The 22,213-nt window shown below is 50.6% G+C and overlaps 3 protein-coding genes across 8 annotated transcripts in view; all 3 read right to left on the reverse strand.

The window, feature by feature from the left end:
* Positions 1-14,333, reverse strand: part of LOC147009086 (uncharacterized) — a 30,632-nt gene extending 16,299 nt beyond the window's left edge. The window contains exon 1 of the mRNA XM_085862711.1: positions 13,035-14,333. Coding sequence (XP_085718837.1) covers positions 13,035-13,981 — 947 coding nt within the window. The 5' untranslated portion in view covers positions 13,982-14,333. The remainder of the gene's footprint in view (positions 1-13,034) is intronic.
* Positions 1-22,213, reverse strand: part of LOC147009084 (uncharacterized) — a 288,704-nt gene that overhangs the window by 170,677 nt on the left and 95,814 nt on the right. The window lies entirely within an intron of this gene.
* LOC147009087 (uncharacterized) overlaps positions 16,828-22,213 on the reverse strand; it is a 38,591-nt gene continuing 33,205 nt past the window's right edge. For all 6 annotated transcript variants that reach the window (XM_085862765.1, XM_085862766.1, XM_085862763.1 and 3 more), the window contains one exon: positions 16,828-20,913. In XM_085862765.1, the coding sequence (XP_085718891.1) occupies positions 19,391-20,913 (1,523 nt within the window). In that variant the 3' untranslated portion in view covers positions 16,828-19,390. The remainder of the gene's footprint in view (positions 20,914-22,213) is intronic.

A 22,213-nucleotide genomic window follows, 5' to 3' on the forward strand; every position in this document is an offset into this window, starting at 1 on the left:
GGGGTGTGGCAGTGAAGGTAGTACTCGTGGGGGTGTGGCAGTGAAGGTAGTACTCGTGGGGTGTGTGCAGTGGGTGTACGTGAAGGTAGTACTGTGTGTGAAGGTAGTACTCGTGGTGAAGGTGTGTGTGGGGTGTAGCGAGTGAAGGTAGTACTCGTGAGGGGTGTAGCGAGTGAAGGTAGTACTGTGGGGGTGTGGCAGTGAAGGTAGTACTGTGGGAGGTGTAGCGAGTGAAGGTAGTACTCGTGGTGGTGGGTCGAGTGAAGGTAGTACTCGTGGGGGGTGTAGCGAGTGAAGGTAGTACTCGTGGGGGTGTAGCGAGTGAAGGTAGTACTCGTGGGGGTGTAGCGAGTGAAGGTAGTACTCGTGGGGGTGTAGCGAGTGAAGGTAGTACTCGTGGAGGTGTAGCGAGTGAAGGTAGTACTCGTGGAGGTGTAGCGAGTGAAGGTAGTACTCGTGGGGGTGTAGCGAGTGAAGGTAGTACTCGTGGAGGTGTAGCGAGTGAAGGTAGTACTCGTGTGGGGGTGTAGTGAGTGAAGGTAGTACTCGTGGGGGTGTAGCGAGTGAAGGTAGTACTCGCGGAGGTGTAGCGAGTGAAGGTAGTACTCGTGGGGGGTGTAGCGAGTGAAGGTAGTACTCGTGGGGTGTAGCGAGTGAAGGTAGTACTCGTGGAGGTGTAGCGAGTGAAGGTAGTACTCGTGGGGGTGTAGCGAGTGAAGGTAGTACTCGTGGGGGGTGTAGCGAGTGAAGGTAGTACTCGTGGGGGGGTGGCGAGTGAAGGTAGTGCTGGTGGGGGTGTAGCGAGTGAAGGTAGTACTCGTGGGGGTGTAGCGAGTGAAGGTAGTACTCGTGGGGGTGTGGCAGTGAAGGTAGTACTCGTGGGGTGTGGCAGTGAAGGTAGTACTCGTGGGGGTGTGGCGAGTGAAGGTAGTACTCGTGGAGGTGTGGCAGTGAAGGTAGTACTCGTGGAGGTGTGGCAGTGAAGGTAGTACTCGTGGGTGTAGCGAGTGAAGGTAGTACTCGTGGGGGTGTAGCGAGTGAAGGTAGTACTCGTGGGGGTGTGGCAGTGAAGGTAGTACTCGTGGGGGTGTAGCGAGTGAAGGTAGTACTGTGGGTGTGTGGTAGTGAAGGTAGTGGGTGTGGTAGTGAGGTAGTACTGGGGTGTAGCAGTGAAGGTAGTAGTGGGGTGTAGGTGAGTGAAGGTACTCGTGGGGGTGTAGCGTGAGTAGTGGGGGTGTGGCAGTGAAGGTAGTACTCGTGGGGTGTAGCGAGTGAAGGTAGTACTCGTGGAGGTGTAGCGAGTGAAGGTAGTACTCGTGGGGGTGTAGCGAGTGAAGGTAGTACTCGTGGGGGTGTAGCGAGTGAAGGTAGTACTCGTGGGGGTGTAGCGAGTGAAGGTAGTACTCGTGGGGTGGGGTGTAGCGAGTGAAGGTAGTACTCGTGGGGGTGTAGCGAGTGAAGGTAGTACTCGTGGGGGTGTGGCAGTGAAGGTAGTACTCGTGGGGTGTAGCGAGTGAAGGTAGTACTCGTGGGGGTGTAGCAGTGAAGGTAGTACTCGTGGGGGTGTAGCGAGTGAAGGTAGTACTCGTGGGGGTGTAGGCGAGTGAAGGTAGTACTGTGGAGGTGTAGCGAGTGAAGGTAGTACTCGTGGGGGTGTAGCGAGTGAAGGTAGTACTCGTGGGGGTGTAGCGAGTGAAGGTAGTACTCGTGGGGGTGTGTAGCGAGTGAAGGTAGTACTCGTGGAGGTGTAGCGAGTGAAGGTAGTACTCGTGGAGGTGTAGCGAGTGAAGGTAGTACTCGTGGAGGTGCAGCGAGTGAAGGTAGTACTCGTGGAGGTGTAGCGAGTGAAGGTAGTACTCGTGGGGGTGTAGCGAGTGAAGTTAGTACTCGTGGGGGTGTAGCGAGTGAAGTTAGTACTCGTGGAGGTGTAGCGAGTGAAGGTAGTACTCGTGGGGGTGTAGCGAGTGAAGGTAGTACTCGTGGGGGTGTAGCGAGTGAAGGTAGTACTCGTGGGGGTGTGGCAGTGAAGGTAGTACTGTGGGGGTGTAGCGAGTGAAGGTAGTACTGTGAGCAGTGAAGGTAGTACGTGGGGGTGTGGCAGTGAAGGTAGTACTCGTGGGGGTGTGGCAGTAGAGTACTCGTGGGGGTGTAGCAGTGAAGGTAGTACTCGTGGGGGTGTGGGTAGTGAAGGTAGTACTCGTGGGTGTGGCAGTGAAGGTAGTACTGTAGGTGGGGTGTAGCGAGGGAACGTAGTACTCGCGGGTGGGTAGCGAGTGAAGGTAGTACTCGTGGAGGTGTTGGGAGTGAAGGTAGTACTCGTGGGGGTGTAGCGAGTGAAGGTAGTACTCGTGGAGGTGTAGCGAGTGAAGGTAGTACTCGTGGGGGTGTAGCGAGTGAAGGTAGTACTCGTGGAGGTGTAGCGAGTGAAGGTAGTACTCGTGGAGGTGTAGCGAGTGAAGGTAGTACTCGCGAGTGTGTAGCGAGTGAAGGTAGTACTCGCGGGGGTGTATCGAGTGAAGGTAGTACTCGCGAGTGTGTAGCGAGTGAAGGTAGTACTCGTGGGGGTGTAGCGAGTGAAGTTAGTACTCGTGGGGGTGTAGCGAGTGAAGGTAGTACTCGTGGGGGTGTAGCGAGTGAAGGTAGTACTCGTGGGGGTGTAGCGAGTGAAGGTAGTACTCGTGGAGGTGTAGCGAGTGAAGGTAGTACTCGTGGGGGTGTAGCGAGTGAAGTTAGTACTCGTGGGGGTGTAGCGAGTGAAGGTAGTACTCGTGGAGGTGTAGCGAGTGAAGGTAGTACTCGTGGAGGTGTAGCAGTGAAGGTAGTACTCGTGGGGGTGTAGCGAGTGAAGGTAGTACTCGTGGGGTGTAGCGAGTGAAGGTAGTACTCGTGGGGGTGTGGCGAGTGAAGGTAGTACTCGTGGGGGTGTAGCGAGTGAAGGTAGTACTCGTGGGGGTGTGGCAGTGAAGGTAGTAGTACTGTGGTGGAGGTGTAGGCAGTGAAGGTAGTACTCGTGGAGGTGTAGCGAGTTAGGTACTGGGGTGTAGGCAGTGAAGGTAGTACTGTGGGGGTGTGGCAGTGAAGGTAGTACTCGTGAGGTGTGGCAGTGAAGGTAGTACTCGTGGGGGTGTGCGAGTGAAGGTAGTACTCGTGGGGGTGTAGGCAGTGAAGGTAGTACTGTGGGGTGTAGCGAGGTGTGGCAGTGAAGGTAGTACTTGGGGTGTGTAGCAGTGAAGGTAGTACTCGTGGGGGTGTAGGCAGTGAAGGTAGTACTCGTGGGGGTGTAGCAGTGAAGGTAGTACTGTGGGGGTGTAGCGAGTGAAGGTAGTACTCGTGGGGGTGTAGCGAGTGAAGGTAGTACTCGTGGGGGTGTAGCGAGTGAAGGTAGTACTCGTGGGGGTGTAGCGAGTGAAGGTAGTACTCGTGGGGGTGTAGCGAGTGAAGGTAGTACTCGTGGGGGTGTAGCGAGTGAAGGTAGTACTCGTGGGCGCGTACCGACTGAAGCTAGTACTCGTGGGGGTGTGGCGAGTGAAGGTAGTACTCGTGGGGTGTGGCAGTGAAGGTAGTACTCGTGGGGGTGTGTAGCGAGTGAAGGTAGTACTCGTGGGGTGTAGCGAGTGAAGGTAGTACTCGTGGGGGTGTAGCGAGTGAAGGTAGTACTCGTGGGGGTGTGGCAGTGAAGGTAGTCCTCGTGGGGGTGTAGCGAGTGAAGGTAGTACTCGTGGGGGTGTAGCGAGTGAAGGTAGTACTCGTGGGGGTGTGGCAGTGAAGGTAGTACTCGTGGGGTGTAGCGAGTGAAGGTAGTACTCGTGGGGGTGTGGCAGTGAAGGTAGTACTCGTGGGGGTGTAGCGAGTGAAGGTAGTACTCGTGGGGGTGTAGCAGTGAAGGTAGTACTCGTGGGGGTGTGGCGAGTGAAGGTAGTACTCGTGGGGTGTGGCAGTGAAGGTAGTACTCGTGGGGGTGTAGCAGTGAAGGTAGTACTCGTGGGGGTGTAGCGAGTGAAGGTAGTACTCCTGGAGGTGTTGGCAGTGAAGGTAGTACTCGTGCAGGTGTACCGAGTGAAGGTAGTAGCCGTGTGGGTGTAGCGAGTGAAGGTAGTACTGGTCGGGGTGTAGCGAGTGAAGGTAGTACTCGTGGGGGTGTAGCGAGTGAAGGTAGTACTCGTGGGGGTGTAGCGAGTGAAGGTAGTACTCGTGGAGGTGTAGCGAGTGAAGGTAGTACTCGTGGGGGTGTAGCGAGTGAAGGTAGTACTCGTGGAGGTGTAGCGAGTGAAGGTAGTACTCGTGGGGGTGTAGCAGTGAAGGTAGTACTGTGGAGGTGTAGCAGTGAAGGTAGTACTCGTGGGGTGTAGCGAGTGAAGGTAGTACTCGTGGGGTGTAGCGAGTGAAGGTAGTACTCGTGGGGTGTAGCGAGTGAAGGTAGTACTGTGGGGGTGTAGCGAGTGAAGGTAGTACTGTGGGGGTGTAGCAGTGAAGGTAGTACTCGTGGAGGTGTAGCGAGTGAAGGTAGTACTCGTGGGGTGTGGCAGTGAAGGTAGTACTCGTGGGGGTGTGGCAGTGAAGGTAGTACTCGTGGGGGTGTAGCGAGTGAAGGTAGTACTCGTGGGGGTGTAGCGAGTGAAGGTAGTACTCGTGGGGGTGTAGTGAGTGGGTGTAGCAGTGAAGGTAGTACTGTGGGGGTGTGGCAGTGAAGGTAGTACTCGTGGGGTGTGGCAGTGAAGGTAGTAGGCGTGAAGGTAGGTGTGGCAGTGAAGGTAGTACTCGTGGGGGTGTAGCGAGTGAAGGTAGTACTCGTGGGGGTGTGGCAGTGAAGGTAGTACTCGTGGGGTGTAGCAGTGAAGGTAGTACTCGTGGGGGTGTAGCAGTGAAGGTAGTACTCGTGGGGGTGTGGCAGTGAAGGTAGTACTTGTGTGGTGGGGGTGTAGCAGTGAAGGTAGTACTCGTGGAGGTGTAGCAGTGAAGGTAGTACTCGTGGGGTGTAGCGAGTGAAGGTAGTACTCGTGGGGTGTAGCGAGTGAAGGTAGTACTCGTGGGGTGTAGCGAGTGAAGGTAGTACTCGTGGGGGTGTAGCGAGTGAAGGTAGTACTCGTGGGGTGTAGCGAGTGAAGGTAGTACTCGTGGGGGTGTAGCGAGTGAAGGTAGTACTCGTGGGGGTGTAGCGAGTGAAGGTAGTACTCGTGGAGGTGTAGCGAGTGAAGGTAGTACTCGTGGAGGTGTAGCGAGTGAAGGTAGTACTCGTGGTGGGTGTAGCGAGTGAAGGTAGTACTGTGAGTGTAGCGAGTGAAGGTAGTACTGTGGAGTGAAGGTAGTACTGAAGGTGTAGAGGGGTGTAGAGTGAAGGTAGTACTGTGGGGTGTAGGCAGTGAAGGTAGTACTGTGGGGGTGTAGCAGTGAAGGTAGTACTGTGGGGTGTGTAGCAGTGAAGGTAGTACTCGTGGGGGTGTGGCAGAGTGAAGGTAGTGGCGAGTGAAGGTAGTCGTGGGGGTGTAGCAGTGAAGGTACTCGTGGGGGTGTGGCAGTGAAGGTAGTACTCGTGGAGGTGTAGCGAGTGAAGGTAGTACTCGTGGGGGTGTAGCGAGTGAAGGTAGTACTCGTGGAGGTGTAGCGAGTGAAGGTAGTACTCGTGGGGGTGTGGCAGTGAAGGTAGTACTCGTGGGGTGTAGCGAGTGAAGGTAGTACTCGTGGAGGTGTGGCAGTGAAGGTAGTACTCGTGGGGGTGTAGCGAGTGAAGGTAGTACTCGTGGAGGTGTAGCGAGTGAAGGTAGTACTCGTGGGGGTGTAGCGAGTGAAGGTAGTACTCGTGGGGGTGTGGCAGTGAAGGTAGTACTCGTGGGGGTGTAGCGAGTGAAGGTAGTACTCGTGGGGGTGTAGCAGTGAAGGTAGTACTCGTGGGGGTGTGGCAGTGAAGGTAGTACTCGTGGAGGTGTGGCAGTGAAGGTAGTACTCGTGGGGGTGTAGCGAGTGAAGGTAGTACTCGTGGGGGTGTAGCGAGTGAAGGTAGTACTCGTGGGGGTGTGGCAGTGAAGGTAGTACTCGTGGTGGTGTAGCGAGTGAAGGTAGTACTGGTGGGGGTGTAGCGAGTGAAGGTAGTACTCGTGGGGGTGTAGCGAGTGAAGGTAGTACTCGTGGAGGTGTAGCGAGTGAAGGTAGTACTCGTGGGGGTGTAGCGAGTGAAGTTAGTACTCGTGGGGGTGTAGCGAGTGAAGGTAGTACTAGGTGGAGGTGTGGCAGTGAAGGTAGTACTCGTGGGGGGTGTAGCGAGTGAAGGTAGTACTCGTGGGGGTGTAGCGAGTGAAGGTAGTACTCGTGGGGGTGTAGCGAGTGAAGGTAGTACTCGTGGGGGTGTAGCGAGTGAAGGTAGTACTCGTGGGGGTGTAGCGAGTGAAGGTAGTACTCGTGGGGGTGTAGCGAGTGAAGGTAGTACTCGCGGAGGTGTAGCGAGTGAAGGTAGTACTCGTGGAGGTGTAGCGAGTGAAGGTAGTACTCGCGAGTGTGTAGCGAGTGAAGGTAGTACTCGTGGGGGTGTAGCGAGTGAAGGTAGTACTCGCGAGTGTGTAGCGAGTGAAGGTAGTACTCGTGGGGGTGTAGCGAGTGAAGGTAGTACTCGTGGGGGTGTAGCGAGTGAAGGTAGTACTCGTGGAGGTGTAGCGAGTGAAGGTAGTACTCGTGGGGGTGTAGCGAGTGAAGGTAGTACTCGTGGGGGTGTAGCGAGTGAAGGTAGTACTCGTGGGGGTGTAGCGAGTGAAGGTAGTACTCGTGGGGGTGTAGCGAGTGAAGGTAGTACTCGTGGGGGTGTAGCGAGTGAAGGTAGTACTCGTGGGGGTGTAGCGAGTGAAGGTAGTACTCGTGGGGGTGTAGCGAGTGAAGGTAGTACTCGTGGAGGTGTAGCGAGTGAAGGTAGTACTCGTGGAGGTGTAGCGAGTGAAGGTAGTACTCGTGGGGGTGTAGCGAGTGAAGGTAGTACTCGTGGGGGTGTAGCGAGTGAAGGTAGTACTCGTGGGGGTGTAGCGAGTGAAGGTAGTACTCGTGGGGGTGTAGCGAGTGAAGGTAGTACTCGTGGGGGTGTAGCGAGTGAAGGTAGTACTCGTGGGGGTGTGGCAGTGAAGGTAGTACTCGTGGGGGTGTAGCGAGTGAAGGTAGTACTCGTGGGGGTGTAGCGAGTGAAGGTAGTACTCGTGGGGGTGTAGCGAGTGAAGGTAGTACTCGTGGGGGTGTAGCGAGTGAAGGTAGTACTCGTGGGGGTGTAGCGAGTGAAGGTAGTACTCGTGGGGGTGTAGCGAGAAGGTAGTACTCGTGGGGGTGTAGCGAGTGAAGGTAGTACTCGTGGCGGTGTAGCGAGTGAAGGTAGTACTCGTGGGGGTGTAGCGAGTGAAGGTAGTACTCGTGGGGGTGTAGCGAGTGAAGGTAGTACTCGTGGAGGTGTAGCGAGTGAAGGTAGTACTCGTGGGGGTGTAGCGAGTGAAGGTAGTACTCGTGGAGGTGTAGCGAGTGAAGGTAGTACTCGTGGGGTGTGGCAGTGAAGGTAGTACTCGTGGGGGTGTAGCGAGTGAAGGTAGTACTCGTGGGGGTGTAGCGAGTGAAGGTAGTACTCGTGGAGGTGTGGCGAGTGAAGGTAGTACTCGTGGGGGTGTAGCGAGTGAAGGTAGTACTCGTGGGGGTGTGGCAGTGAAGGTAGTACTCGTGGGGGTGTAGCGAGTGAAGGTAGTACTCGTGGGGTGTGGCAGTGAAGGTAGTACTCGTGGGGGTGTAGCGAGTGAAGGTAGTACTCGTGGGGGTGTAGCGAGTGAAGGTAGTACTCGTGGGGGTGTAGCGAGTGAAGGTAGTACTCGTGGGGGTGTAGCGAGTGAAGGTAGTACTCGTGGGGGTGTAGCGAGTGAAGGTAGTACTCGTGGGGGTGTAGCGAGTGAAGGTAGTACTCGTGGGGGTGTAGCGAGTGAAGGTAGTACTCGTGGGGGTGTAGCGAGTGAAGGTAGTACTCGTGGGGGTGTAGCGAGTGAAGGTAGTACTCGTGGGGGTGTAGCAGTGAAGGTAGTAGTCGTGGAGGTGTAGCGAGTGAAGGTAGTACTCGTGGAGGTGTAGCGAGTGAAGGTAGTACTCGTGGGGGTGTAGCGAGTGAAGGTAGTACTCGTGGGGTGTAGCGAGTGAAGGTAGTACTCGTGGGGGTGTAGCGAGTGAAGGTAGTACTCGTGGGGGTGTAGCGAGTGAAGGTAGTACTCGTGGGGGTGTGGCAGTGAAGGTAGTACTCGTGGGGGTGTAGCGAGTGAAGGTAGTACTCGCGGAGGTGTAGCGAGTGAAGGTAGTACTCGTGGAGGGGCAGGGAGGGAAGGGAGTACTCGCGAGTGTGTAGCGAGGGAAGGTAGTACTCGTGGGGGTGTAGCGAGTGAAGGTAGTACTCGCGAGTGTGTAGCGAGTGAAGGTAGTACTCGTGGGGGTGTAGCGAGTGAAGTTAGTACTAGTGGGGGTGTAGCGAGTGAAGTTAGTACTCGTGGGGGTGTAGCGAGTGAAGTTAGTACTCGTGGAGGTGTAGCGAGTGAAGGTAGTACTCGTGGGGGTGTAGCGAGTGAAGGTAGTACTCGTGGGGGTGTAGCGAGTGAAGGTAGTACTCGTGGGGGTGTAGCGAGTGAAGGTAGTACTCGTGGAGGTGTAGCGAGTGAAGGTAGTACTCGTGGGGGTGTAGCGAGTGAAGGTAGTACTCGTGGAGGTGTAGCGAGTGAAGGTAGTACTCGTGGAGGTGTAGCGAGTGAAGGTAGTACTCGTGGGGGTGTGGCAGTGAAGGTAGTACTCGTGGGGGTGTGGCAGTGAAGGTAGTACTCGTGGGGGTGTAGCTTGTGAAGGTAGTACTCGTGGGGGTGTAGCGAGTGAAGGTAGTACTCGTGGGGGTGTAGCGAGTGAAGGTAGTACTCGTGGGGGTGTAGCGAGTGAAGGTAGTACTCGCGGAGGTGTAGCGAGTGAAGGTAGTACTCGTGGAGGTGTAGCGAGTGAAGGTAGTACTCGCGAGTGTGTAGCGAGTGAAGGTAGTACTCGTGGGGGTGTAGCGAGTGAAGGTAGTACTCGCGAGTGTGTAGCGAGTGAAGGTAGTACTCGTGGGGGTGTAGCGAGTGAAGTTAGTACTCGTGGGGGTGTAGCGAGTGAAGTTAGTACTCGTGGGGGTGTAGCGAGTGAAGTTAGTACTCGTGGAGGTGTAGCGAGTGAAGGTAGTACTCGTGGGGGTGTAGCAGTGAAGGTAGTACTCGTGGACGTGTAGCGAGTGAAGGTAGTACTCGTGGGGGTGTAGCGAGTGAAGGTAGTACTCGTGGGGGTGTAGCGAGTGAAGGTAGTACTCGTGGGGGTGTGGCAGTGAAGTTAGTACTCGTGGAGGTGTAGCAGTGAAGGTAGTACTCGTGGGGGTGTAGCGAGTGAAGGTAGTACTCGTGGAGGTGTGGCAGTGAAGGTAGTACTCGTGGGGGGTGTAGCGAGTGAAGGTAGTACTCGTGGGGGTGTAGCGAGTGAAGGTAGTACTCGTGGGGGTGTAGCGAGTGAAGGTAGTACTCGTGGGGGTGTAGCGAGTGAAGGTAGTACTCGTGGGGGTGTGGCAGTGAAGGTAGTACTCGTGGAGGTGTGGCAGTGAAGGTAGTACTCGTGGGGGTGTAGCGAGTGAAGGTAGTACTCGTGGGGGTGTGGCGAGTGAAGGTAGTACTCGTGGGGGTGTAGCGAGTGAAGGTAGTACTCGTGGGGGTGTGGCAGTGAAGGTAGTACTCGTGGGGTTGTAGCGAGTGAAGGTAGTACTCGTGGGGGTGTAGCGAGTGAAGGTAGTACTCGTGGGGGTGTAGCGAGTGAAGGTAGTACTCGTGGAGGTGTAGCGAGTGAAGGTAGTACTCGTGGAGGTGTAGCGAGTGAAGGTAGTACTCGTGGGGGTGTAGCGAGTGAAGGTAGTACTGTGGGGGTGTAGCGAGTGAAGGTAGTACTCGTGGGGGTGTAGCGAGTGAAGGTAGTACTCGTGGGGGGTGTAGCGAGTGAAGGTAGTACTCGTGGGGGTGTGGCGAGTGAAGGTAGTACTCGTGGGGGTGTAGCGAGTGAAGGTAGTACTCGTGGGAGGTGTAGCGAGTGAAGGTAGTACTCGTGGAGGTGTAGCGAGTGAAGGTAGTACTCGTGGGGGTGTAGCGAGTGAAGGTAGAACTCGTGGGGGTGTAGCGAGTGAAGGTAGTACTCGTGGGGTGTGTAGCAGTGAAGGTAGTACTCGTGGGGGTGTAGCGAGTGAAGGTAGTACTCGTGGGGGTGTAGCGAGTGAAGGTAGTACTCGTGGGGGTGTAGCGAGTGAAGTTAGTACTCGTGGAGGTGTAGCGAGTGAAGGTAGTACTCGTGGGGGTGTAGCGAGTGAAGGTAGTACTCGTGGGGGTGTAGCGAGTGAAGGTAGTACTCGTGGGGGTGTAGCGAGTGAAGGTAGTACTCGTGGAGGTGTAGCGAGTGAAGGTAGTACTCGTGGGGGTGTAGCGAGTGAAGGTAGTACTCGTGGAGGTGTAGCGAGTGAAGGTAGTACTCGTGGAGGTGTAGCGAGTGAAGGTAGTACTCGTGGGGGTGTAGCGAGTGAAGGTAGTACTCGTGGGGGTGTAGCGAGTGAAGGTAGTACTCGTGGGGGTGTAGCGAGTGAAGGTAGTACTCGTGGGGGTGTGGCGAGTGAAGGTAGTACTCGTGGGGGTGTAGCGAGTGAAGGTAGTACTCGTGGGGGTGTAGCGAGTGAAGGTAGTACTCGCGGAGGTGTAGCGAGTGAAGGTAGTACTCGTGGAGGTGTAGCGAGTGAAGGTAGTACTCGCGAGTGTGTAGCGAGTGAAGGTAGTACTCGTGGGGGTGTAGCGAGTGAAGGTAGTACTCGCGAGTGTGTAGCGAGTGAAGGTAGTACTCGTGGGGGTGTAGCGAGTGAAGTTAGTACTCGTGGGGGTGTAGCGAGTGAAGTTAGTACTCGTGGGGGTGTAGCGAGTGAAGTTAGTACTCGTGGAGGTGTAGCGAGTGAAGGTAGTACTCGTGGGGGTGTAGCGAGTGAAGTTAGTACTCGTGGAGGTGTAGCGAGTGAAGTTAGTACTCGTGGGGGTGTAGCGAGTGAAGGTAGTACTCGTGGGGGTGTAGCGAGTGAAGGTAGTACTCGTGGGGGTGTAGCGAGTGAAGGTAGTACTCGTGGAGGTGTAGCGAGTGAAGTTAGTACTCGTGGAGGTGTAGCGAGTGAAGGTAGTACTCGTGGGGGTGTAGCGAGTGAAGTTAGTACTCGTGGAGGTGTAGCGAGTGAAGGTAGTACTCGTGGGGGTGTAGCGAGTGAAGGTAGTACTCGTGGGGGTGTAGCGAGTGAAGGTAGTACTCGTGGGGGTGTAGCGAGTGAAGGTAGTACTCGTGGGGGTGTAGCGAGTGAAGGTAGTACTCGTGGAGGTGTTGGGAGTGAAGGTAGTACTCGTGGAGGTGTAGCGAGTGAAGGTAGTACTCGTGGGGGTGTAGCGAGTGAAGGTAGTACTCGTGGGGGTGTAGCGAGTGAAGGTAGTACTCGTGGGGGTGTAGCGAGTGAAGGTAGTACTCGTGGGGGTGTAGCGAGTGAAGGTAGTACTCGTGGAGGTGTAGCGAGTGAAGGTAGTACTCGTGGGGGTGTAGCGAGTGAAGGTAGTACTCGTGGAGGTGTAGCGAGTGAAGGTAGTACTCGTGGAGGTGTAGCGAGTGAAGGTAGTACTCGTGGGGGTGTAGCGAGTGAAGGTAGTACTCGTGGGGGTGTAGCGAGTGAAGGTAGTACTCGTGGGGGTGTAGCGAGTGAAGGTAGTACTCGTGGGGGTGTAGCGAGTGAAGGTAGTACTCGTGGGGGTGTAGCGAGTGAAGGTAGTACTCGCGGAGGTGTAGCGAGTGAAGGTAGTACTCGTGGAGGTGTAGCGAGTGAAGGTAGTACTCGCGAGTGTGTAGCGAGTGAAGGTAGTACTCGTGGGGGTGTAGCGAGTGAAGGTAGTACTCGCGAGTGTGTAGCGAGTGAAGGTAGTACTCGTGGGGGTGTAGCGAGTGAAGTTAGTACTCGTGGGGGTGTAGCGAGTGAAGTTAGTACTCGTGGGGGTGTAGCGAGTGAAGTTAGTACTCGTGGAGGTGTAGCGAGTGAAGTTAGTACTCGTGGAGGTGTAGCGAGTGAAGGTAGTACTCGTGGGGGTGTAGCGAGTGAAGTTAGTACTCGTGGGGGTGTAGCGAGTGAAGGTAGTACTCGTGGGGGTGTAGCGAGTGAAGGTAGTACTCGTGGGGGTGTAGCGAGTGAAGGTAGTACTCGTGGAGGTGTAGCGAGTGAAGTTAGTACTCGTGGAGGTGTAGCGAGTGAAGGTAGTACTCGTGGGGGTGTAGCGAGTGAAGGTAGTACTCGTGGAGGTGTAGCGAGTGAAGGTAGTACTCGTGGAGGTGTAGCGAGTGAAGGTAGTACTCGTGGGGGTGTAGCGAGTGAAGGTAGTACTCGTGGGGGTGTAGCGAGTGAAGGTAGTACTCGTGGGGGTGTAGCGAGTGAAGGTAGTACTCGTGGGGGTGTAGCGAGTGAAGGTAGTACTCGTGGGGGTGTAGCGAGTGAAGGTAGTACTCGTGGGGGTGTAGCGAGTGAAGTTAGTACTCGTGGAGGTGTTGGGAGTGAAGGTAGTACTCGTGGAGGTGTAGCGAGTGAAGGTAGTACTCGTGGGGGTGTAGCGAGTGAAGGTAGTACTCGTGGGGGTGTAGCGAGTGAAGTTAGTACTCGTGGAGGTGTTGGGAGTGAAGGTAGTACTCGTGGGGGTGTAGCGAGTGAAGTTAGTACTCGTGGAGGTGTAGCGAGTGAAGTTAGTACTCGTGGAGGTGTTGGGAGTGAAGGTAGTACCATAAGTCTTCCACGTTGGGGATGCTTTCCCGGAAATCACGACGTTCGGGGAAGCAAACGAAAGTGAACCCCATTTTACCCTTTTCAGAATGATAAACATTCGGGACAAGTTCCATCCTTGATGTATCTTTTAGTCAAAATTTGCATCCAGAACATACGTACAATCAGTTGAAATAAGTAATACGAGTTAATACGAGTTAATACTACTCACCGCTGATGGCCGAACAAATTACTGATGGAGGTGGTGGTGCGAGTTTTGTGGTTTCCATCTCCTGCAGCGTGGTGACCAAGCGGCGGGGGCACGTGGTGACCAAGCGGCGGGGGCACGTGGTGACCAAGCGGCGGGGGCACGTGGTGACCAAGCGGCGGGGGCACGTGGTGACCAAGCGGCGGGGGCACGTGGTGACCAAGCGGCGGGGGCACGTGGTGACCAAGCGGCGGGGGCACGTGGTGACCAAGCGGCGGGGGCACGTGGTGACCAAGCGGGGGGGGCACGTGGTCTTTCCGAGCTCCCTTCCCCCCTTTCGAGATGTGCACGCGCGACGCCATCGGTGTCCAACCCAAACCGGTTTGTTGCGCGTTCAAAAGTCCCTGCGAAGAGCGGTCACCTCCCTCCGCCACACACTCGGGATGTCGAGGCTCCTCTTGTCCCGCGCCGTCCTCCGAAACGGCAGTTTCAACAATCCCTCTGACGTCACGCAGGTGACAACGACGCGTGAACCGTTGGAACCATCCCCGACTTGCTGAAAACGTCTCCATCCTTGAACTCTGACCTTGCTCCGTCGTCAACTCGTGGAACAGCGATTTCGCCTTTTCCTGTATCCTCGTCAAACTCACGTGAACCTTCCGCCGTCCTCGATCTTCGATCCAAACGCTCAACAATTGCTCCATGTGGTTCATGACCTTGTCCCTGCCTTTCGTCATTCGAACAGCACTCAGCGGGGTGACGCTTTGAACGCACTCCCTGATTTTATCAGCGTTGCTCCGTATTGTCCTCACCGTTGTTGCCGGGAGGCCGAGTGCCCTGCCGATGTCCACAGCTCGTTGTCCCATCTCGAAGCGCTCCAGCACGTCCATTTTGACCTCGAAGTTAATGGTTTTCCGTGCCCTCTTCAACGCAGGCACGACGCCACCACTCGCTGGCCGTTTTGCACTCATGGTTGTCCGTTTTTGCTGAAGTGTAACAGATGAGAATTCACAAAAAAAAAAACGCAACACAACGTTAACTACCTGTGAATCAATATGGCGTTCATTTCACCACTAATGGTGAGGACCATGTGCACCGATTATTATAGGTGTTGTACGTCATCATGAACGTCGTGTTTTAAATACGGGTTTCTTTACATTTTTCGATCTTTAAACCAACGTTGGAGTGGAAAAAAAAATTAAATCGAATTATGTTCCCGAATTCGTTGCGACGTTCTTGTGAAACAACTTAAATAGGAACAAGGAAAATACGCGGATTTACAATGACGTCACGCATCGGAGCCGTGTGTACACACCGCCATGGTAGAGGTAAACAGAGGGGCACATACCCCCTGGGTGTTCACCCGGTAGTGGATGGATAGGATAACCAGGGGACCGCTGGTAGGCGTGGATGACCCATAACATGTGTCACCGAGAAGAAAGTAAATACCTGTTTTGGGGGGGGGCGGGCAACCCCCGAGACCCCTTGAGACCCCAATTTATTTTAATGGTGTGAACAATCTTGGGTAGATCACAGGTGATGAAGGTGGTGGTCAAGTTTCATCAAAATCGTTTGTGTAGTTTCAGAGAAGAAGTTGTAAGTATTTGTGGACGGACGGACAGACGGACAACGCGCCATCCCATAAGCCACTCCATTCCAGGTGAGCTAACAACCAGTGTAAACAATAGAGCGACACGACGCGAAGCCTACAATCGATGTTGATGTGACCGTCTGCAGCACAATAGTTATTAGCTCCTTGCAGTGTTTGGTATTCAATCCGATCACACAGGGACAACACCGGTAAGTCATTTTTCTTACTACCATCAGTGGTCACGAGCCAAGGAGAGAAAACAAAAGAACTTGCAGAAAAAAAAGAGGTGTGCTCACTGGATCACCACCATAGGACGAGTGTTTCACAGCATCAAAACATACTCCTCAACCCCCACCTACTCGATACCTTCGCCCGTTCCACCCCCCCTCCCCGTAACTACCTTCACCCACTTCCACCTTCCCCAACTGCCACCACCTTCGCCCTCTCCACCCCACCCACCACAACCTTCCCTCGCACCCCCCTCCCAGATGGAGAGTTTGGAAATATTAGAACAGAAACATCAAATATTGGTGGACCTGAGCATCAAAGGAGAAGGAAGGAGATAAGGAGCACGTGGAATGTGGGATTGGGTGCGTGGTGGTGGGGGAAGAGTTGAGGGGGGAGAGAGGGGGTGGAAAGAAAGGGGGGAGAGGTGTGGAAAGAAAGAGAAGAGGGGTGAATAGGGAGGAGAGGACGTGTGGTGAGGAAAGGGTGAGCGGAGCTTTGTCAATCAATAAAAATAACAAAAGGAAGACGATGATAATTGAAACATTCAGCTTTCTCTCAAGCAGTTGGCTGTGGTACCGTTTGAGGTAATGGAAAGGTTCGAGTGGGAAAACATACCAGAGACAGACTTGAGAATGTGCCACAAGTACATTGACAATGGAATTTGTTGTAATATTTCCTGGTATAATTTTCAAAATCATAGTACAGTACTTCTTATCACTCGAGTATCAGTCTCATATTACAGTATCACTCGAGTCACTCCAACTATCACAGCAAACCTTATCTTCCAGAGTCTCTTCAATTTGTTTGTCCAAGTCCTTGGAATTAAAATTTCACCAGGACATTTTTCTAATTTTAACATTATTGAGGCCAAAGTCACTGTGGACCGTCACCTAAATTAGTCAGGTCAGGTCAGGTATGGGAGCATGCGCCAGAGCAACGCATCACTGCGTCCACTTTCCGCCGGTACTCCAGGGGCCTCCGTCTGGCCACAGATCGATCAGTTTTGGTGGCACCCCAAAGACCGAGAATCCTCCAGAGGGCATCCCGATTCACTGAATCAAACGCTTTACAGACATCAACATAGGCTGCAAGCAGTCCCTGCTGAAACTCTTGTCTGTGTTCGGTGAGGACCTGAAGAGCAAGGATATGGTCAATCGTTGACCTCTTTGGTGATGGTGGCTGCTCTGCATGCTGGTGCTCAAGCAGATGGTGGCGAACCCTCTCAAGAACTATCCGAGGAAAAACCTTGCCCGGCACTGAGAGCAGCGTCACCCCTCGGGAGTTGTTGCAGTCTTGGCGATCACCCTTCCCTTTCCAGAGAGGGACAACAAGGCCTCTCTTCCAGTCAGTTAGGATGACGCCTGTGTTCGAGGCAGAGCACAGAACTGTATGCAACGACACGAGTGCAGCATTACCACCAGCCTTGAGAAGTTCAGCATGGATGCCACAGATCCCTGAAGCTTCACCCCATTTCAACCGGTTCACCGCAGCCTGTGTTTCTACAAACGAAGGTGGACCACAGTTGATTGGAAGGTCAACAATAGGGATTGCAACACCCCTGACATCCAACTCGACAGCTGGTGCATCAGCCTGGTACAGTCGCTCAAAGTAACCAGCCCATTCGAAGGGGGACCACAGTTGATTGGAAGGTCAACAATAGGGATTTTAACACCCCTGACATCCAACTCGACAGCTGGTGGATCAGTCTGGTACAACCGCTCAAAGTAACCGGCCCAGCGAGACTTCACTTCGGACTCCTCTGTGAAGAGCCCACCACCCTCTGCTCCAACTGCAGTACACCGAGGGACGGGCTTGGACGAACGCAATGTGCGAATTCCCCTGTAAGCAGGACGAAAATCACTTGAAGTGTGTGCCTGGATTTGGAGCATCAGCTCGCGATATCACCCAAATTCAAATCTGTACACGGGAAATGGAAGCCAAGGAAAGCCTTTCCCAATAACTCCGTCCTGTTCAAATCAAACTAATGGTGGAAAGAGATTATGGTGACATGCAAGCAAATGCAAAGAGTTTAATAATAAAAAAGTGGATAATAAAACAAACACAGCAGAGTAATAATTAATAAATAATTACAAAGGGTAAAAATCCCACACGGAGAAAAAATAAAATAAAGAAAAGACTGAACGTATCTTTGCTTAAATGGGAACCCAAATGCTCAGACCACCTCAATGCAAATCTATCCCTTGATAACCGACAAAATAGATATGATGTGTCTTTTTCCGATTTATAATGCAAGTAATTTTGTGATTAAATGTTGAATCTTCTTGTTCTTCTTCATTCTTAGCCATGACATCTCACCCAGAAGTCGAACGCCATATTCATATCGTCTACGGCTTACATCATGGTACGATTTAACTCAAACAGCGATTTTCCACAAAAATGCCGAGTCGATGCATCCTTGGTGCTTGTATAGTAATACAAACTGAGATAGTTTCATGCTACACCAATGGCTGAAACACCCACTGGGGCAGGACTTCAGCACGGACACAACACGACACGACCACAGACACAAATGGCGTCCCGGGAAAGTATGAAACGGGACAATCCCGTAACATACAGGATTCCTGGTCAGCCTGTGACATCAGCCATTTTGTCGGCAGTGTACGAGTGTGCCTGGGCAGTGTTGGCTTTCAGGCAATTACGGGTATTTCTGCTGGAGTAATATAACTGATGTGTCAGTTTATACAGAATCCCTTATTAACCGTGACTTGAACGGAAAAAGAAAACCTACCAATCTGTAGCGAACATGCAACCGACGTATTGTTTTTTTTCCTCTTCACTAACACCTCCATTGTCGCCATCTTCGTCTGAATCGCTCACATAAGGTCGAAACAATTCGGCTCCATAATTCCCAAAAAAGCGTTTCCATCACTAATTTTGTCTCCAATCGTTTCTTCAAAATTCCACTGATCAGTTTCAAAACAATGAGAACTTTCAGAATTGCTAATGATGGTGGAATCAGTCTCGGAATCTGAGCTCAAAATACACTGTTTCTCTCTGTAAGCCGCCGTTTGGATCAAGGTGGGTTCTGCGTGTGTGATGTCACTGCCTTACGACACTTTGCGTGTGATGAAATCGAAAAATCGACACTTTCAGGGTTTTTTTTCCCAAAACTTTAGGGCTTTTATCAGCACTTTGTGATTGGGAAAAAAGTTCAAAAAAATTTTCTCGACAAATTACACCATAATTAATGATTTTCAATTGTTTTCAGAAAAATTAATTTGCGTTTGAGTTCCCCTCAAAACACTAATGCCACAGATACTTTCAAACATGAGAGAGGATCGGGAGGGAGAGCAGGAATTGCAAATGATAAAAGACACTCTCAAGGAGGAAATTAACCAGACTCGGTGGTGTAATGGTAAGAGCATCTGCTCTGAGTCTGTGAGGTCAGCAATTTGAACCTGACCCCAGCCGAATCATACCAAAATCTTTATAATTGTATGTGCTGCTTCCTTGCTTGACACACAGCATTTGTGAAGGATAGAGCACAGACAAACAACTATAGCATTGTGTGGGCTTGATGTGTCTAATAACCTTTTCCAGCATTTAAATTCATTGTAAGTTACCTCATTATCATCATATTATAAGTGGGGTCAGGTTAAAATAACAGGACATCATCAAGAAATGTCAGCACTGCCAGCACATGCACTGCACATGCACGCAGGCTGATGTGATTGTGCAGACAGACTGGTACAGAGAGTGCATGACTTGTGTATAGGTGGCCATGCAGGTAAAAATAAAATGCTTCCATGAAAGCAAAAGCTTCACTGAATCGAGAACAGTTTGAAGGTTTCTCTCGTTGGTTGTTTCAGAATGTAGAACGGGGTCCTCCCAGGACTCCATCTCCATTTCGGGAAAGGATCACCTTTCACGGACCAAGTTGTGAAGTTTTCTTGTTCTTGTATCTTTATTTCGAGGGTTCTTTTCAGGATATTCACTGAACCACAGCAGCCTCCAATTGTAGTTCATTTGTAGTGCGGTAATATTTCATGGGGTGGTTTTTTGTGATCTCGGTGCGGTTCTTCTTTATCATTCCCGTTGATCCAACTTATCACTGGCACAATGTCAATACTCTTTAGCTTCCAGGTTCTCTTGACATCATCTTTCAGATCCTGGTATTTGGTAATTTTTTTTCATTATATTTTATTGGTATTTTCATCATGGTGATTTTTTCCTGATTTCCGTGTTATTGAGACAAAGTCGATGGGTACCGATTAGCAATATTGTATTTTTCCTTTTTGGATCCGAGTACTATTTCCGGTGACAATGCTTTGTTTTCTATGTTCACACATGATGAGATGTTCAAGTCGTACACGAGCAATCCGTCATCATTTTCACAGATTGCTTTTGGTTCGTGCTTCCATGATTTCTTTCTGAGACTGGGCTATTGATGTTTTTGCAGATGTGAGAATGCATTACTCTGCATACATTTGTTGTACCTTTGTATGTACGGATGTTCTCACATGAGTGTTTTTTTACATGCCGAGAAAAGGTGGATGACGCTTTCTGCTTCAACCTCACAGAACCTAGTCATCTGATTGACTCAATCCTTCTCTCGCATGTGTATCGTTTCATGTTGAGATAAACCTGATGAACGAGCAAATGCCTTATTGCAGAAAGAACACTTGAAGGGCTTTTCTCCTGTGTGGACTTTTTGATGAAGTTTTAAAGACGTCGATTGAGCAAAGGCCTTGTGACACAAAGAACACCTGTACGGCCTCTCTCCCGTGTGTATTCTTTGATGTATTTTCAATGTTGACAACCAAGCGAAGGCCTCATTGCACACTGAACACTTGTGGGACTTTTCTCCCGTATGTATTGTTTGATGTTGAGATAAATTGGATGAACGAGCAAAACATTTATGACATATAGAACACTTGTAGGGCTTTTCTCCAGTGTGTGTTTTTTGATGTTGAGACAAATTCGATGAACACGTAAAGGTCTTGTTGCAGACACAACATTTGAAGGGTTTTTCTCCTGTGTGTACTTTTTCGTGAAGTTTTAAAGACGTTGATTGAGCAAAGGCCTTGTGGCAAAAAGAACACTTGTAGGGCTTCTCTCCCGTATGTATTCTTCGATGATTTTGTAAACGTGACAACTTTACAAAGGCCTTTTCACAAAAAGAACACTTATATGGCTTCTCTCCTGTGTGGATTCTTCGATGTATTTTCAACGTCGAAAACCAAGTGAAAGCCTTGCTGCATACGGTACACTTGTAGGACTTCTCCAGCAGGTGTATTTTTTGATGTTGATATTTATTCGATGAACGAGCAAAAGCCTTGTGGCACACCGAACACTTGTAGGGCTTCTCTCCCGTGTGAATTCTTTGATGGGTTTTCAATGTTGAAAAAGATGCAAAATCCTTGCTGCACACAGAACAATTGTAAGGCTTCTCTCCAGTGTGTATTCTTTGATGTTGAGACAAATTTGATGAACACGTGAAAGCCTTATCGCAAACAGAACACGTGTAGGGCTTCTGTCCTGTATGTCTTTTTTGATGTTGACACAAACTCGATGAATAAACGAAAGCTTTACTGCACAGAGAACATTTGAAATGCTTCTCTCCTGTATGTATTCCCTGATGATGGTTAAAAACCGACAATCTACTGAAAGCCTTTTGACAGAAAGAACATTTGTATGGCTTCTCTCCGGTGTGGGTTTTTTTATGTTTACATAAATCAGACGAACAAGCGAACGCTTTGGTGCACACAGAACACTTGTGAGGCTTCTCTCCTGTGTGCACCTTTTGATGAAGTTTTAAATACGTCGATTGAGCAAAGGCCTTGTGACACAAAGCACACGTGTATGGCTTCTCTCCCGTGTGTAGTCTTTCATGATTTTTTAAACGTGAAAACCTTACAAAGGCCTTTTGACACAAAGAACACTTGTACGGCTTCTCATTTCTTTGGATGTGATCGAGTGTTGTTAAACAGCTTTTGTGAGTATTCTGAGAGAAGATGCCAAATTTGTCAATGTTGTGACAAAAACTCGTGTGCAGATTGAAATATACTTCTGTGTCAAATAATTGCAAACAGTTGGTGCAAGAAAAAATCTTCATTTGATCCTCTGCAAAGACAATTCACAAAAAAGCATCAATAAATCAATTGCTGTAAAAAAAAAAAACAATATAGCATGATATACAAGTATTTTCACTCTACTTAGATCACACAATTGCTGTCTGTGTGCACTTATCTGTCGTTCGGAGGCATCCACAGTATATATGATGCCCAGAAAAAAGAGCAGCATTTCACACTTTCAGATACTTTAAACATTACATTCAAAACCAAACAAGCCAATCCTTTCTGAGAAACAACCTTTTAATTTTGTCCAATTATTTAATTCCCCACTGTACTGGCACTCCTCGTTAGACAGTCCCAGTTAACACATTTTCTCCGAAACGCAATGAATAAAGTAACGGAGGCTTTTCACTGTACACCACATATTTTTGCTCATATGTACGCATTTTTCCCCCCACCGCTGCATCTAAAGGGGTCGCCCATGTGCTGTGACCGTGAGAGTGGAATGATAAGTGGATGTGCTCTCGATGATGACGGAATGTCATTATTCTGTTGTAAAGTAAAGGGTATGAATATATAAATAATACAGTACAATTGTATTGTAAATTAACATCTTTTAGATCAGTCGGCACCATTAAAGGGTTTTGTTTATTTTTTATCTGCACGTCATTCCTGCTTCGTTTTTAATCTGCATGTCAAACTGCACTACTTTGGACATCATAATCAAGTAACTTTCACTGTTCGTAAAACTTTCCCCAACCCCTACAATATGAGCGGAAAATGACCTGTATCTACACGGTCAAGCACTTGTGGTAAGATGTCTCGCCAATATTACTTTCACTGTGAAATTAGATGTGGTAAAAAGGCATGAGCAGAAACAGGCTTCAACAGACACTCTCTTCTCCTATTATTGGTGACTCTCTTCTCCTGAGTACAGTACTGTACTGTACTCATTTTTTTTTTAATGTATTTTGATGCATTTATGGTGGGTATTATTATGCATTTAGTGACATTCTTTATCTATTTACCGAGTTATTCTGTCTTTTGTATTTATTAGGTTAGGTTTGGTTGAGTAAGGTGTCGAAACATCACCCCACCCCAGAAAGAACACATCTTCGATTTATAACACTATGTCTATGGGACAATTTGCTATACACACTACTTTAATGGAAGGCAAAATGAGTACTTTATACCTAATAAATAAATAACAATTGTAAAATAATTACTTTCTCAATCAATTGGCAAATAGCATACGTAAACCACCACTGTTTCATCCGAATCTGAAACATTTTGAAAATGAAGTAATTCATCGAAAAAAATTTAATGATTGATTAATCAATAAATCAAAA

The sequence above is a fragment of the Eptatretus burgeri genome, chromosome 17 (genome assembly GCF_056783735.1).
Source record: "Eptatretus burgeri isolate ZD-2024b chromosome 17, Ebu_testis_v1, whole genome shotgun sequence".
NCBI lineage: Eukaryota > Metazoa > Chordata > Myxini > Myxiniformes > Myxinidae > Eptatretus > Eptatretus burgeri.